The 17,889-nt window shown below is 39.0% G+C and overlaps 1 protein-coding gene across 5 annotated transcripts in view; it reads right to left on the bottom strand.

The window, feature by feature from the left end:
• mtss1lb (MTSS I-BAR domain containing 2b) overlaps positions 1-17,889 on the bottom strand; it is a 68,331-nt gene that overhangs the window by 15,914 nt on the left and 34,528 nt on the right. For 2 of the 5 annotated variants that reach the window (XM_044133576.1, XM_044133600.1), the window contains exons 4-12: positions 11,269-11,353; positions 10,729-10,820; positions 8,890-8,964; positions 7,210-7,218; positions 4,419-4,576; positions 3,214-3,321; positions 3,024-3,121; positions 1,638-1,908; positions 717-791 (exon numbers count right to left, since the gene is read on the bottom strand). In XM_044133576.1, coding sequence (XP_043989511.1) covers positions 717-791; positions 1,638-1,908; positions 3,024-3,121; positions 3,214-3,321; positions 4,419-4,576; positions 7,210-7,218; positions 8,890-8,964; positions 10,729-10,820; positions 11,269-11,353 — 971 coding nt within the window. The remainder of the gene's footprint in view (positions 1-716; positions 792-1,637; positions 1,909-3,023; positions 3,122-3,213; positions 3,322-4,418; positions 4,577-7,209; positions 7,219-8,889; positions 8,965-10,728; positions 10,821-11,268; positions 11,354-17,889) is intronic. The other 3 variants (XM_044133585.1, XM_044133609.1, XM_044133594.1) reach the window with 2 other exon arrangements.

The raw sequence follows: 17,889 nt of genomic DNA, 5'->3' as shown, positions 1-17,889 counted from the left end.
CTTGAGAAAATCAGGTATTTACTCGGAACAAACTTGAGTAATTTAGGTAAATCTGGACTGTTTTTTACACGTGGTCGGACCAAAACGATACCCAACTCAACAAGTGGAAAGAGGATTTGTGACGAGACAAACTGCCAATCATTAGGCTGATTTGTCTTTTTTTGTTTTGTTTTGTCTGAGGTTATATTTTATGTATTTGTAAATGAGTGGACGTGTTCTTGTGCTCTTGTTAAAATCAGTAAAGATATGTTTAAAAAAGCCTTTGATTTTACTGTAATGTTTGTGGTGTGGACCTCAGTCAATTCTTAAAGAAACAAATAAACACTAGAAAAAATGAATTATTAAACAAATCTGTGTCAAAATCGATACAAATGGATCCAGTCACATTTGCCCAAATCGTCTCGTCTCTTCCAACATCAGCGCTGCATTAACACTTAGCACTTATTCTTGAATTTTAAACTCTGCAAATGTGGTGAGTACAGCGACCCACATCACCCCACAAGACTCGCATATCTGGTGTTTGTCAAAAAATTTCAATACTGTTTGGAAGAACTTCACTTACGAGGCAGATAGGAAAGAAAGAAAATCCAGAAGGAGCAACTGTAAAAGCTATAAAAGCTACTATAAAACCACATTGTGTGCCACAATGTGGTTCATTTAAAAAAAAGAAGAAAAAAAAGAAACAGCCACATTGCACAGCATGGCTGTAGACTTACAGTGGTGGGGGAGCTGCATTCACTGACTGACTGGCATGTTTCTGAAGCCTCTGATGATGCAGAGCTGGAAGATTTCTACAATAGAAAGAAAAACATTTTCTTATCTAGTTTATCAGTTCTCAAAACTTGCTGTACCATGTATTTTTTTATTCTTCTTTTTCTTTCAAAATCAATGGTTAAATGTTAATTTATTTAAACTTTTCTTATCCATGCATAGGTGCATGCAAATATACATAAATACCATGATATTTGGATTCCTGTCCATTAGCAAGTTGCAGAAAAACACCAAACACTCTGTAGCCATGAGCAAAGTCCTATAGCAAATCACTTCTATGTGTCTGACCTCATCTCTTTGCAGAAAAAGTCAAATCTGGTGATTTCCTGGTATGGGACTCATACAGGATCACAACTTTTGATCACACTGACAAGAAGCATGTCTGTAGGAGTCAAGGTGAAGTTTCAGACTTAAAGACGTTAGCAGTTTTGTGCACATTTGTAAAGGAAACACAGCTAATAATCTTAAACACACTCAAAACTAATTGTTTTGAGTGTGTAAAACTAAGAAAGCTAACACTAAAAAACTAAGAAAGCTAACACTAAAAAACCTAAGATAGCTAACGCTAAAAAACTAAGAAAGCTAATGCTAAAAAAACTAAGAAAGCTAACGCTAAAAAAAGAAACTAAGAAAGCCAACGCTAAAAAAACTAAGAAAGCTAATGCTACTCTTATGTCAGAAACATACCACTAGTGAAACTGTATAGACTATTCCTCATTCTTCTGAGAACAGAATTATGGCATTGTGATTTTTTTTCTACAACTTACTAAAGGACAATTGTTGATAGGGAGTGTTTAAATGTGCATGACACTGAATTCAAACTGCTCCTGTGTGCTGTCGTCGGTGAATGCACCAGGATTTCATACCTGACTGGTGATGTCCGAGGGCATTGGCGAGGGAGGCTTGGAATAGATGTTAGCATCTTGGGACACGAAGCCCGAATCGTGGGAGGAAACACTGCTGAGGCGGTGGGCTGCAATGCCCCCTGGTGGTGGAGGCTGTTGAGGCATGCTGCTGCGGTAGCGATAGGAGGAGGAGGAGGAAGGTGAGTGTGGCTGGGACCCTCCTCCACCACTACCCACACCTGCACCTCCCCCCGACGAACGGGAGGCGCTGCTGTGGGCGCTGTTGACGCTGCTGCATGGTGAGGGTTCAGGGAGAGGTGAGGAGGAACAGGGAGGGGATGAAGGGGACGGGGCAGAGCGATGAAGGGGTGAGGAGTGTTACAGTGCCAGATGCAAAAGCGGTTATGATCAGAGGAACGTGGTGGAAGGTAAAATTAGTTGTTGGTTAAAGTTTGGGAGAGTGAACAAAGAATTGGAGGAGCCGAGGAGAGGGTTTGCGATTGGTTGATGGGAATGAGTCCAGGAGTTTTTGTGAGTTATTCAGGTTGGTGTGAAGTCACACAACAGTCACAGTTAGAAGTAGATTCCCCAGAAAGGAAAGGGAACCGGGGAGTGAAGTGTCCAGCAGGAGCGAAAGAGGGCAAATCACAAACCGGGTCCAAGACAGAAGGTAGACAAGCGAAGATGGGAAAAGAGCACAGAGGAGGGTGGTGGGGTGCAGAGAGGGAAAAGGAGGAGGAGAGGGAGTAAACAAAGAGCGTGTGAACTCAGGAAGATTCAGGGAACAAAGAAACACTACAGGTAGAAGGGTGTGAATGTGTGATTTCCACATAAACACACTGATGCCCTAGATGCAACATGCACACACACACACACCCACACGCACTGAGAGATTATTGTTTTCGCAATCAAAATCCTCACACATCAATTTCTGCTATGTGGGCCATATGCAGTGCATTCATACGCCTTGATCGTTTTCAGATTTGGCCAGTATCTGAAAAGTGTGGCGATTTAGAAAGATGAAGGCGTTCTGCTTAGACTGTCACATAATTTCCCTGTTAAATAAACTGCAGTCTGTCTGTGGTGTGGCACAAATGTGTATAAGTACTACTGCAAGTCACTGCATTATTTACATCCAAGTAAAGCTGATGTCAAATTGGATTTTCGTGTTTTAATCTGTCTTTTCATGATTCGTTTTACAAGCTAAAACGGTGGGAATGTTGGAGTTCTAACAAAGATGGCGGCACAAACAATAACAATGTTCTGACAGACACAGACGGTACAAGTGAGACACTGACATCCAGGGAGGCTCCTCTTTCCAAAACTTAAGAGTTCTGTACACAGCACTGAAGCACAGCTGCATCCTGGTTTTTTATGTCCTGTGTGCACGTGTGTGTGTGTTTGCACCTGCACATGCTGCTCTTGCGTGAGCCAGAGCTGCTCGGGGACGACGGGGGGGTCTGGTAGGACCAGCTGTAATCGGAGCCCTTCAGATCCTTGATCACCTGCGAGAAAGAAAGCGGCGACCATCAAGTCCGTTTCACACATGCTGGCCGATCCAGGCGTTTTCTATCAGGCAGGTTTTGCTGCAGTTCACCTGTTCGCTGGCAGGGGGCAGCTTGTGGGGGTCGGTGGTCAGCACTGTGAGGTCGTCGATGATGGCCTGGAGGTGGGTGATCTCTCCCAGCATGGCGATCTCTCCGTTCTGGCCAACGGGACACAAAGGAAGAGCGAGATGTTTGTAACTGTCAGAATCCAGCCTCACACATCATTCAGTGAGGTCATATCCTTTATGATCAACTGCAGCTCCAAACATTTCTGACTGAATCAGTAATGTCCGATTCAGTCAGAAATGTTGAATCTGACTGAATCCGAGTCTTGCCGTTACGGCAAGTGACGGCAAGAATGAATGAATGATTGATTATGATTGTACATAATATTCACACAATATAACGATTGAGTTTTGGGGTCACTCACATGGTTATTGTTAACAGTAAACACCATCACTGCTCACAGGTTTGATGCTTTAATGTTTATCATCCACAGAAAAAGTCATAAATAATTTAAATCTAATGTCAAACATTTAGTTTTGAAAAGCTCTGTGGTTCTTTTTCCAGATGATTTGTTTTTTTTTTATTTATAAATAATAAGTGCAAAAATGTTTTAGAAATGAAAAAAAACATTGAAGCTGAAATAGTCAAAAAAATATATTTGCTAGATGTTTCACACAGATCTCATTTGCATATTTTCAGAAAAATATCGACTTATTTGCAGAGAAAGAAAAGTTCATTGGCAGCAGCAGAGCAGATTAACAAACATTGTTTTCCTCTTGATTTAGTGTTGATATGAAAAGATTGAAAAACTATTACAACTATTATTATATTAAATGAACAAGGAATGTAAAAAACTATCTAGGTACTGTATGACTGAAATGTTGGTTGACTAACTGTATTGGTTCATTTATTGCCTTAAACCTTTTGAGCAGAAGAGGGCGCCGTTTGTTTAAAATCTCCAGAATCCAGCAGTTTCTTGGAAAGGTTTTGCCTTCATGCAGGTTTTTTGTCCGTATATTTACTACTTCTCTCCTGTCTTTCTTAAAGAAACAGCGCTACTTTTATGTTCACTTACAAGTTTTCAATAATTTTTCGTTAATAAGTTAGAGATCTTTGCAACTAACTTTGCACCAAATTTAGTTGAAATATAATAATAATAATCTGGTGGTGACCGTCGCATCCTTTGTTTTTCTAGCAGACCAACGCTGAAGGGTAAACCAGGGTCCGATCGGGCCGGCTTCCTCCTCACCACCACAGGCTGAAGGAAGCCGATGAAGGTGCAGAAGCGCCCCCTCTCCTCCACCAGGGCGCGGCGCACCGCCTGCTTCTCCGTCTCCTCCATCAGCAGACACATGTCGGTCACATCCTGCATGGCGCTGTCCAGCTGCGGCTGCAGGTCGCCTCGCCCTGCCAGTAAACACAGAATGCGCTTTTCAGTGAAGAGAGGCGGGTTGACACAGATCGGTACAGGAGAGCTGGAGAAGAGGACTGAGGAATGAAAGAAGGAAGGGGGGAGATTACGTCTACAGAGACTCGCAAAAATATTCATTTCAATTCGTTTGATTTTTTTGTTGTTGTTGTTGGACTTTGAATAGGCCATTTCAATGTAGCTCTGGGTGTAACTTCAATTTTGTTGTACATCTGGAAGGCTAAGCTACAAGTCTTCTGCTGCTCTACCTGAGCAGTTTTTTTCTGTCCCTGGTTCCAAAAACATTCCCACATCACGGTGCTGCCACCACCATGTGTCACAGTGGGGTTAATATTTTATGTTATTATCATATTCAACCAGATTTGTGGAGTGCAAAACTATAGCTGCCCAGCGGACAGATCCTCCCGCCTGAGCGGTGAGCAGTAATATGTGCATCTTTACTGCTTCTCTGATAAATACAGTTTCATTAGCGAACCCTAAATTTGTGTTTGTCACATAATGAAATCATTTTAAAGTATGAATGCTTTGCAAGTCACTGTAGCTACAGGTTGTTACCTCTTTGTACTCTAGTATTAAAACATAAATAAAAAGCTGATCGTAGTGGAAGGAGAATGTACTCTGATGTGTTACAGCGTCAGCATCGGTCCAATGCAACACCAGTGTAGCATGGCTGCCGTTTGAAAAGTTACACTGTCAAAAATCAACTAGAATTTGGGTCATTTGGCCTTTCATAAGAAAAAAAAATCTATATTTTCACCATGTTATTTATTCATTTCAAAATGTCCCAGGTTAAAACTAGATATTTAATGAGAAACTGCAGACTTAGTTTACAAACTAAATATTAAGTCAAGAAACATAATATTTATCTTCAATCTGAATATTTAGCTAGCAATTTGGATAATTAGCTTTACACTAAATATTTAGCAGGTGACCTAACAATTTAGCTTGATAACTATATACAATATTTGGCTTTTTGAACTACTTTTGTTAACAGAATATTTAGCATATGGCTAAATATTTAGCTTCAGTTGTTATTTGTGTACCCTGTTCATCATTGTTTCTTTTCTTCTTGACCTGTATAACATTTCAGCTTGCGAGCTAAAAATTTACATTTTTTGCTTCAAAACTAAACATTTAGCTTACTAACTAAGTAGTTTCACGCAAAATGTGTAGTTTTTACATAAAATCTTTAGATTCTTAATTAAATATTTACTTTGAAACTGAGATGAATAAATAACATGGTAAATAACATGGTAATATATAACAAAAAAATGAATCTCCATCTTATTCTGTTACAATAGGATAAATAACCCAAATCTTAATTTTTTGCCGTATCTTTACAAACAACGCCCTGTAGTGTAGAGCCAAAACAAAACAGAAAATCCAGATGCTGTCTGCTAGCTAGAAGAGTAAAAGTGAAATGCAATGCATAGAAAGCAAGACATGAAATGAACCTCTGTAGTGTTACAGCATGCAACACAAATCAGTGCAGATGTCAGTACTATCAGGGACATAATGAAAGAAAGAGTTGCAAAGGAGAGGCAGCATGACTGCAGAAAGCCTGCAGTGTCACTACAAAACTCTAATAACACCAGCTACAAAAGTCAAGGAGGGAGTTCCATTACATCAGGCAACAAAGACGAGCTGCTATAGAGGCTGAACTCTAATCCATCCTCAGGGGACCCAAACTTTGATTAAAGTTGTTTAGAGACTGCAGTGCTCTAGAAACTTTTTCCATTTGAAGGTCAGGGTGAGATGATTCAGTAATCTGTATTAATGCTAATGTTTATCAGCTAAGCTAAATTACAGAAACAGTGTGGACCAATCACATTCATTTTCAGTTTAACGTCTTACTTTTTCTCTTCATAGCTACGTTTGTTCATCTCAACAACATTTGTCTGTAATGTAAAGACCCCATCAGAATTTAGTTTTCTCTAAGTTAGCTTTATTCTTAAGGAAAAGTAAAACAATGTATTTTGTTTGTAGCCCAGGAATATGATGCAACAAAAAATTATTACTTTTTATTTTTTTATGGTGATCCAAGTTAGAAAAAAGGCTGCAATTTTGCCTCCTTGCACTGAAGGTTAACAAAGATTGCTGGATATTAATTTATTTCTAAAATGATAATTTTGATGAAGCTGCATTGTTGTGACAAAATTATCACATCTTTTTTGAGATTTAAAAAACTGTCAAACATTGCAAGTATCTGTTACTGGAGCGTCAGACAGTGAATACGTCTTCATTCAGGAGATCAGTGACCGGCAAATACTTAAAAACAAAACCGATCTCATCCACCAGTCTGCAAATGTCTGAAAATCAGCAAATGTCCTTTTTGTTCTGATGTGAGAAAGAGCTATAACTATATTTAGCAACGATTCAGATCAGAAAATCAGTATCAGCCAAAATGAGAATGTTAAATGACAGTTAAACTCTGAGGTTCGGGCAGAAGGTTTATTCTGTCTCCGTTGAGCCACAAAAACTTTCATGGCTCACCTAAAGGGACAAAGTCAAATCAACCCCTCTGCTCTCATGTCTAACACAACGACAGACAGGATGACAAAGAGACCAGCTGATGCCGCAGAGCAGCGGTGAGAGGCAGGCCGATACTTACCCTGAATCTCTATTACAGGGAAACAAAATGCCACGGGGACGGAGGGACAGAGAGACGGTGTCAGGTGAGAGCAGGGAGGGGCAGCAAAAATAGAAGCAAAATTGGGGGGAAAAAAAGAAGAAAAAGGGAGACAGAGAGAGAGAGGGAGAGAGCATAAATAGCAGAACTTATTGTTAAGGTTAGTACAAAGAAGCCATCAGGACAGCCATGGTGCAGCAGGTTAGAGCAAAATCAACACAGCAGCAACCAAAAATGAGTCCAGAACCAAATATATCACCATGCTTCAGCTGAGACAAAACTCACACACAGCTGTTCAGTTATCAGGTTACACGGGTCTGGTTCTGTGTAGAACCCCATTAACATCAATCTGATGTTTGTGTTTCAACGTGGCATTTATGTTATGGTGTATTTGCTAGTTAAGTATTTATTAATAATAGTATTGTTTTTGTTTGTTTGTTTATTCATTATGAAACAGCTCTGTCTCTCTCTGATATTTTGAATCTGTGAATTTATTTCAGACATTCCACCAAGAGAAAAACAAAATAAAGATAAAACTTACATTATCTTAAACACAATCATTTTTACCTCTGATTTGATTTTTTTCTTCTTTTTTTCTCTTTGTGGAATATCTGAAATTAATTCCAAGCAACTGTTTTGTTCAAAATAAATAAATAAAAAAAAAAGTTTATAAATACTCGTCATATAAATGTCGTCATGAAATACAAACAAAATAAATATGTCAGATATAAATATTTATTGTTTTTTTTTTTTAATTCATTGAAGAAACGTCACGGATCAAATACTAGGAGTTGCAATATTGTCAATAGTCACCAGATGGCAGCATAGACCAATCAATGATTTTATTTCTATGTTCAATCTAACAATCACTTCATTTGGAAAGTTTGGTTTCTGCTTCCTGTTTGTTGATAACAAGAGCAGCTTAAAGGGACAGTACTGTGTGTTTTCCAGGCTCATAGTTCCAATTTATACATCAATCATGTAACTATTTTACCTTCTGTTATTATAAAACTGCTATATAATTACCAAATATAACTTAAACAAAATTTGACTTTGTAACTTAACACCTTGAAATTGAGCCTATATCTCTTTAAAAACTTTCTGAAACTAAGCCCCCATATAGTCACCACAATATGGCTCCTTTACTAACCCATTTTAACAACATTTTTACAAGTGTTACACTAAGAAGTAGCTCATATAATGAGTCCAGCAGATATGCATTTCTACCAGGTGTTTGCTATTTGCTGCTGGCTAGTCTGAAGGAGCTGAGTGGGGGAGAGCTGCACTGTAAGGCTGAAGCTCAGAGGAGGAGGCGGGGCCATAACCACAGGTGAAGGTTGCCATGGAGATTTCAAACATGGATGAAAGAATCAAAGCAACACTCCACACTTGTTTTTGATAAGGGAATGTCATTATAACATGATGCAGCGGTTAAAAAATAAAAGTTGATTTGACCTGATGCTGCCCCTTTAATATTGAATTAGTTAACATAAATGTATTCCTTTATTTTGATTTCAATAAAATTCTGGTGTATAGTGGTAGGATCCCAGAAAAAAGCAATGTTGAAAAAACAAAAAACAAACAAAGAAAGAAACTTGCTTTTCCAAAGTTCCACATAAGGATCATTACTGAGGCCAGAGCCGGAGCGTCACTTCTGGTTACCTTTACGAGCCTTCTTCTGCAGCTTGATGGTGTCAGATGACTTCTTCTTGATCTCGTGGCGTGACCTCTTGTACTCTTGAAAGAGGAGAAATAGAGATGCTTTTACATGGGAATGCAAAGCCTCAGGGTGAAATTAACTTTCCTCGCGCTTCACGTGTTAGCTTTAGCAGAACCGAGTCTGTGAACCGTTCCGACACAAGCCTGAAGTCTTTTCACTGAACTGAAAGGAAAAACATTACAGTTGGAGACAAACTAAAGATTCTCATCTAAGTCTACCCATAATCAAACTATTTGACAGAAACCATAAATGGTTAGAGGGGATATTTTTTAGTTTGAGAAAGAGAAAAACATATTTAAAAAAAAAAAACACTTTGAAAATTTGGAGTCAGAATCCATAGTTGGAAATCGGGGTTAGTACGAGTGTGGTTGTAGTTAAACAATCTCTATAGACATTCTAAAGAAATGTTGATTCCACAACTTATAAAAATGTGATCTATGTATATATAAATAATATTAACCTGACTGAACTGACAGAGATCTTGTTAAAGATGGTCTGCCACAGCATTTTCTGTATTTAGGAGGGGAAAATAATAAGAAAGACCAGCATTGGACATACTGACTCGTTACCAACTCTTACTAATTAGAGGAATTTTCTGTCAAAAAAATCTTAAGAAAAACGTAATTATCTTTTTTAGGCTGATGTTTAGTATCCTCATAAAACCACGTAAAAAGAAAAGAAGCTGTGATACTGATGTTGTAATTAAACATTAGTGAACCTGCTGCAAAGGGTAGTATTTGAAGAACCCTAATATAAACTGCTAGAAAACAAATGTAAGACAGCTTCCTATCAACTCATGGTATCAACAAGAACTTTGAGCTGAGAGTTAAACTGCTGTTAATAAAACTGCAGGTCGTCAGAATCATCTTCTGAAGAGGATTTAGCAAGGCAACAGTCTGGTGTGAGTGTTTCTGTGTACACAGTGAGACAAAGATGTCTGGGTCCTGGCCTGTTGTCCAGAGGGGCAGCAACAACCCCACTTCACTCAAAGAAAACATCAAGGATAAGTTGACTTTATATAAAAATACCAGGAGTAAACTGTAGAAAACTTGAGTAGGGTTAGTTATTTTGTTTGATGAAGTTCCATAATGCCTAGTTCAAACCGCAAACTAGTTTTGCTAATTTCTGTCACAACTTTCCCCTTCCGACAATCATAAGAATGTCTCCATTATCGGGATGGCTCTTCAGATAATCTCAAGAGATGTTACTGCCATGTGTGGTGAGAGAACAGTGGTCGGAACGTCTGGACCGCTCCGATCTAAAATCAAGCACATTCAACATGTTGAATCCTCTTGGTCCAATATTACAGTGAATCATAAGGACAAACGTGAAAGCAGCCTGTTGAATGTGACAAGTAGCCAATCAGAAAAAATGTGACGGAAACACAGAGAGGGAAATGGAAGATAATCTAGAAAGTCTGGTGGACCTTAGACACATCTTTGTATTGTTTTTTCTCTGTTGAACTTAGTCCACAAACTATCACCATTGCTTATTCCCAGCTAGCCATGTCTGTTTAAGCTGATCTTAAGTTTGATCCCAAGAGATTCTGCTAACTTTCCCGTCTTACATCTGAATGTTCCTGAGTGAAATTGGTTCACATGGATGGGCACCACAACGCAAGGGTCCAAAGTTACTGCACCAATGATTTCTTATCATCATGTGAGGGGTCTCTTACGTTTTGAAAATCAGCCAACAATTTGAAAATCTTGTACCAGGCTTGAGTCCCAAACCAACAGATAAGGGTTCATGAATTAGCACATTCAGCTGGTTTCATGTTTCACCTTTGGCATGGTCCTTATCCAGCTGGTTGGCGGTCTTCTTCCAGTCTTCTATCTTATCCTGGAGAGGAGTGATCAGACTCTCCATCAGAGCACTAGAGGAGAAACAGACATGGAAAGATGGAAGGCATCAATCACTAGTGGCATCAGTAAAGGAGAAGAAGAGAAAAACTTCACAATAGTCTAGATGTGTTGAGTCGGACAACAGTCTATCACTGCTTGTAGGGTGGCAGCATTGGTACACCTACGTTGTGGCAAACTGGACTTTCTATCTGTCCATCACAAACATGAATTAAAAAGATTTTGACAAGACTCTTCATGTTTCATTTTTTTTATCAAAGCAATTACTATTATATTACTTTGTCAATCTGACTCAAATAATTAATAAAGTACATGTTTGCGGTTTTAATGAGAGAAAATGTGAAATCTTACAAGTATTATGGGTTATGGGTATGAGTGTCTTTCCACAAAACATTTTTGTTCAGACAGATGAACTGTGTATGACCAGCAACTCCAGGAAGAGAAGGAAACGAGATGTCTTACTTCGTGAACTGGCGAAGTTTGGCTTCGATGCTGCGATGTCTCATGCACATCCTGGTAAGAGCCGAACCGATGTCTCTGGTCGCCCCTGGACAGAAAGGACAAACAGGAATCAGAACATCACACGCACACACACACACACGCACACACACACACACACACGCACACATGCAACAAAAGTAGTCTTCTGTTCGTTTACCACAAAAGGCCTGTTTTAGTTCCACCGACCACAAATCTCAGGTCAAACCTTGCATTAAATTGTTAGCACACTGTATAAAGACAAGACTCATAAAGTCATCACACATTTCAAACAGACAGACAGCTAAAAAGCTTTTGTTTCCTTTTACACTCAGCATTTATACAAGAGAGAGATTGGCCGTCGTGGAGATGCTACACACACTCCCGGCTTCGCCCAAATAAAGCAGTGTCCCGTGAGGGGGCTGCTGCGCCCAGAGACCCGCTTTCATGTGTGGCTAACCTGCTACAGTAAACACAAGTCTATTTTAGGAGAATAGGTGTATATGGAAAAAGCTGAGCAGAGAGTTTGATTCAATGGATGGCAGACACAGCTGACTTCCAAACAAGGTGCTCAGAGCTGCAGCCGCCACAGGAACGTTGGACATGCCACTTTTTTTCCCAGATTCTTTCTGAGTAGAGCTGAGGCTAAGAGTTGTACTGCACACAGCACAAGAACAATAAAATGATCCAAACTTTAGGTGAAACATGCAGTGGAAAGTTCTGATTAAAGCAGCAAACAGGTTTCCTCCAGGTCTTACATGCTACATTAAAACTGGAAAATGACTCACAATTTCTGTAATAATAGGATCAGGCATCTTATAAACTGCCAAGTTTTTTTGTTTTTTTTTTCTATGGGATTTGATTCAAAGTTTTAGTGGAGTGAATTGCAGCATCTGTAATTAATTAACTACATTTTGAACTGTATGTACTAACAAAATAAAAAATATTTTAAATTCAAAAACCCATTTTTGATGCTAAATTATTGAATAAATAGATAACTCAGCAGCAAAGATATTTATTGTATTTAATCTGTATTCCAGGTTCTTCAACCAACCGTTCAGATTTCCAGTGTTTCAGGACCTCCTGGTCATTCATGAAACGTCTTTAGAAATGTGGAGTGTAGATGCTAACGTTAGCGTTGAGGACGTCTCAGCTGATCCTGAAAAAGCATAAAATGCTAATATTGTTTGACATGTATCAGCCTCATGCCAGCAGTGTCAGTGGGAGTGCAGACCGAAGCATTTCGATCTGAACAGCACTACAGAGCCACTAGAATGGCTCAGTGGCTTTAAATAAACCGTGGGAAACTTGATCTCAAGCAAGCAAGTAAGAGATTAGAAAAAGCTACAAATGGAATTTGAAATTTTCTTCTTGTACAAAAAAAAAATGTCAGAAAACCTGCTTCTTGAAAAGCAAAGTCTCAATTGTGAAACCTTTTTAAAGTCAAGGGTTCCAGAGCAAAACTAGAAGTTTACATCTAATCTGTTTACCAACTGTTGACTGCAATAGTCTCTCGCCTTCTGTAGTTTATTAACTCATTCAACAGTCATAAATGTCACTAATATGATGCATTTAATGGTTTATGTCATTTTTTTTTTCTTTAAAATCTAAAATTTGGTGCAGCAAGTTTGAATGTTTAGTAGATTATTTTCTGTGACACAGAGGGTCCGGGTTCTAAGTACAGTACAGGTCCAAAAACATTTGCCAAAAACATTCGTTGGTTGTTGGATGACTTTTAACTCAACATGGTGGAGGCCTATTCACTTTAGTGATCAGGACTACCAGCAGTCATTGGTTTGATCAATATCAGAACAATAGGAAAGTACAAGACATTCAGATTAGGTCAGAGAAAAAGATTTGTTGACTTCATCCAACCAAACTCAGTCTTAAGTTCAAACAACTGAACATGAGTGAAAGTTGTTACTGTCCTTCACGTGATGCTAATATCTGAAGGACCAATCTGTCATCTCAGACGAAAGGAAAATTGATTAGGAGATAGCAGATCCACTGAGATTGAAACAAAGAGTGAACTAGAAACTGCTGGAATCCTGGTCGGTCCCACCAGTTTTTCACAATTCTGCAATTGTGGAAATTCACACAAAATCAACAAAAATCCCCCCATCTTTTGAGCTAATGCATAATCGTGTTTATTGCAAATTTTCCACAGACATGCTGACTACTACCTGCAGGTGGCAGTATTACTTTTTCTACATTGCTACCTGAGCCTTTCCTGATGTCAAGTTGATATAAAAGATGTTTTTATGTCCAGTCTGCCTCCTTGTGCTTTTGTTTTCCAGCTGTTTTTCTTTTACATGTAGATTTCAGACAGAATTCAATGATTAAAAATATCACAAAATATTTCGAAAGCAAGCACCACAAAACCAGCGATTCTGATTGGAAGAAATCACAAAAAACAACCGTAAACTCCTGGAAGGACTGGCCAGTGCTGCTGTCTGCCAGTTCTACAGAACCACAGACTGAGCAAGTGGTGACCAAGAAAGAAGTGCCATCTCTAAAATCAACACCCTCTAGGAGCTCGACTGTAATTTGCTGTTGGATGACAAGCTATTGTCAGTACACCCAGAGCCCCAGCCGAGATTTAACAATGGTGGGTGAGAAATTGCTCACATTATTCATGCAAGGCATCATGGGTTATGGGAACAGAACTCATTCTTCAGACTTTTCGTGCCGATTATCATTCAGGATAAGAAATGTAAATGATTGGAACAGAACAAATGGACCATAACAGCTGGAGTTGAAGAGGACTGTGGATGTTAGCTTCAGTAGAAGCGCTAAGATGGTTTCCACTGTGCATATTGAAATATATTTGGTGTTTGAACAATTACAATTGGTAGATCAAAGTGGTTCCAAAGGGGTCTATCAGCGGCTGTCCTCCCTAAAACCAATGGTTCACTGTGTCGAGCCTAATGTTATCTGCAGTTTACCACAGACATGAAATAATATCCTACAAAAATATTAATGCATTCATATTTATTAAATAGGCCATCAGAAAGTGTAAATATACACATAAAACAGAGGTGTCCAAAGCAAAGGCCTGAAGGTTTTAGCTCTTCCTCTTGTTCAACACACTTGAATCAAATGATGGTTCATTAGCAGAACCTTCATTTGACAGGACACCAGCTCTTAAAGGTGCAGTACGCTACTGTCATAAACCAGATGATAATTATCCTCTCCAGCGAACTCTGGCATATTCACATGACATATTATTGTTGAGTGCCCTTAATGAAATAAAGAAAATCACAAATTCAAATTCACAAGTTATTGTTTTAATTTGAAACTGGTATATTATGAGTGCCTTGCTCATTAGCACCTCAAAAATCTCTACAGTCATTGATCTGCTAAAGCAGCTGGTCTGTTGAGTCTAACCAGCAGCCGTCTGATTAAAACAACCACAAAATATGCTCTCACTTAAGCTACCACATACCCTGAGATACCACACGCACACACACGCCCAACCACACACCCTCACACACACATACATGGAACTATTTCTCCCATCCAGAGAGAAATCCCTCTTTCATAATTAACAAATTCTTCCCTCTTTCCTCTCGTTCTACCCGGCAACCATTCCTCCAGCAGAACCAGCCCGGCCTGAACACACACACACACACACGCCCACACGCACACACCCACACACACACACACACACGCACACACACACACACGCACACACATTTGTAGACACACATACTAGTAGGTCTTCACAATGCATGCCAATCAATTGCACAGACAACTTCAGCAGCATTTTGAGCGGTGTATGCATATGTGTGTGTGTGTGTGTTTGGAGAACCTGATTTGCTGCTATTCCAGATCAGTAAGAGGGTGTGTGAAGAAGAAGGATGACGTGGGAAAGAAAAGAAACAGGAAGAGTCTGAGAAGGGATGAGAAAGCATGAGGACGAACGGAGTCGTCTTGCACATTTTAATGAGCTCACTGCTGGAGCGAGAGCCATGGGACCCGAGTTACAGCCAAGTGTGTGTGTGTGTGTGTGTGTGTGTGTGTGTGTTTGATCTCTGCATTTATGATGGTTCTCTTCCTGTTTGCCTGTTATTACCAGGCCTCTCAGACTCCATAGGAGATAAACAACTAGATGAGAACACACTATTCCCATCTGGTGCTACTGTGTGTGTGTGCGTGTGTATGCAAGTCAGCACAGGAGGAGCATGAAAACAAACAACCATACCAAAAAAAAACAAAAAAAAAAAAAACAAAAAAAAAAACACATAGGGAGTCGGGATTTAAACATCCTGCAAGTTTCTAACGTCGCAAAGTTTCAAGAGACAAGAAGAAAATGAAGCTCCAAAAATTAAAACATTACAAAGGACTTCAGCCAGACAAATTAGAGTCTTGAAAGAAGCTTAAATCAGAAAAATATGTCATAGTCTTAAAAATAACTGCTTGCTTTCATTCTGTGGTACTTTGGTTTTGAAATTCTCAGATCTTCTGATAATAATTTCCACAGTTAAACATGTTTTATCTAAACATGTTTATTATTTGGGGCCCCCATTTTTAATTTGAAACAAGGACCCTCAAAAAACATGCTACAGGCTAGGATTACAGGAAACATTCCTTATAACTCAAAACATATATTGCACAGTTTCTTTAATTCCAATTATGTCAAACTTAAGTTTGACTCCAAAAGTGACGGCCTGCTATTGTCACTGCCATCAACAAACTGTTATTTTACATAAAAGGCACTTGTGTGATGACTGAAATCATTATTTTATGTCCCTTTTGATCAATTTGAGACATTTTGGATTCATGTTAGTGGCATAAAACCACCAACTATTTCTCTCTCTAGCGCTAGACTGTCATGTTTGTTTTGGCAGTATTTACCCAGAATGCCCTGCGCTATAGTCCACCAGAGAGAAAGCATACAAACTTCACTGAGCTGAAAGAGTTAAGGCAACTCCTTAACAATTGTAGTAGAATCTGACCTTTAGCAAAAAATAAAAAATAAAAAATCTAAATGCATGATGAAAAACAGGTAAAAATATGTTTTCACATATGTTTTTAAATTTCCATCCTCTTTTGAATCAATCATCTAAAGTTTTTATGCTGCCAAGAATCTCAAGGAAACGTTTGAAACTGCTGAACGCCAGTCAGAGGCAATCCCCAGAGTGTCCACTAGAATGCTCTGTCACATTCAAGATATTCTGAAGCTAAAGTGCATATCAAACTAAAACACACACACCAACATAAAGCCTCATAAAATTATGTTTTCCTTTTCATTTTTTCCCCCTTTCCTGCTTTTCAGTGTTTCCTGTCAGGATTTAACCCACCCACAGAAAGCACTAAGTCTTGTAACGGGTTATGATTTATAGTAGTGTTTTACAGAGGCAATAGAAGAATGAACTGTAAAAGCATACAGTCTATGCAGAAATCAAGATTATTTCACTGATGTACAGCAAGTAAGCAATAACTTTCTATTTTTTAGAAAATGTCATCTGTACAATGAAATTGATGATTTCAATGAGAAGGAAAATTAAAAATCCATCATATATTTTGAACCTTCTGGAAGCCTGGTCTAGTATCGGCATGTCGAGTCACTGAGAGGCTGAAGAGATCTGATCACACCGGAAACTAACGGCGGCAAACTAACCATTCATCCTCATCACCTAGCAACTGAATTAACTGACAGATTTGTTACAGTTTCCATGACAGCGCAGATCTTGCCCTGTTGCTAAGGCGGGAATCGAGATGTTAGTTGCTAAGGTCAAACGGTTGGGTGTTACGGAAACAAATGTCTGTGTTGCAGTGGCACAGAGGAAGAGCTAGAACACAGAGCAGACAGGGGAAGATACACACACACACACACACACATGCAGGCACACACATATTATATCTTTCTATCTTCTCAAGGACCTTATGTTTACTTGCTTTCATATTTCATTCGTTTTCATAGCCTAACCCTAACCTTAACCCTAAACTCAGTTCACACCTGAGAATGTCACAACATAATACTGGACACATGAGATGATCTTGTTGATCTTTATAATCCTAATTCTCACGTGTAAAAGTTGTATTTTTTATTTATTTATTTATTTATTTTTAATTTTGGCAAACTGTAGCTCCCAAAATGTTAAAAAGAGTTAATGGAAGCTGTGAAAATGAGGAGAGGGAAAATTAAAAACCTAATTGTTGTCAAATTGACAGATTTGAAATCAGTCTGAATATCCTAGTTTGAAATCTGTAGTTTTTGGTTCATATGTCGTCTTCCATGCAGCAGAGCATGAATAGATTAATTGGAAATTAGAAAGCTGTAAGATGGGTGGTTTAATGTGCCGGCAATAAGTATATATTAACAGGGTCACCACACACACATACACACACAAAAAGTTAGGATAGCAGTTTGGGAGGGAAAACATGAAGATTCTGCTTGTATACGTTTGGTACCATGTGATGAAGAAAGGGTTAAAGCCTGGAAAGGTGAGGCTGCAGTTACCAAGGTTACAGACGACTGCAGCAACCACCATGACGCCTACATCTGTGCCGTGACACAGCAACAATGCAACTCTGGGACCATAGTGAAGGCAGAAAGATAGAGGGAAAGAAACGTATAAAATGATGAGACGACAGGCTGAA

This window comes from Gambusia affinis, linkage group LG02 (genome assembly GCF_019740435.1).
Source record: "Gambusia affinis linkage group LG02, SWU_Gaff_1.0, whole genome shotgun sequence".
Classification (NCBI taxonomy): domain Eukaryota; kingdom Metazoa; phylum Chordata; class Actinopteri; order Cyprinodontiformes; family Poeciliidae; genus Gambusia; species Gambusia affinis.
The sequence above is the reverse complement of the archived record's forward strand: the minus strand, read 5'-3'. Positions and strand labels throughout refer to the sequence as shown.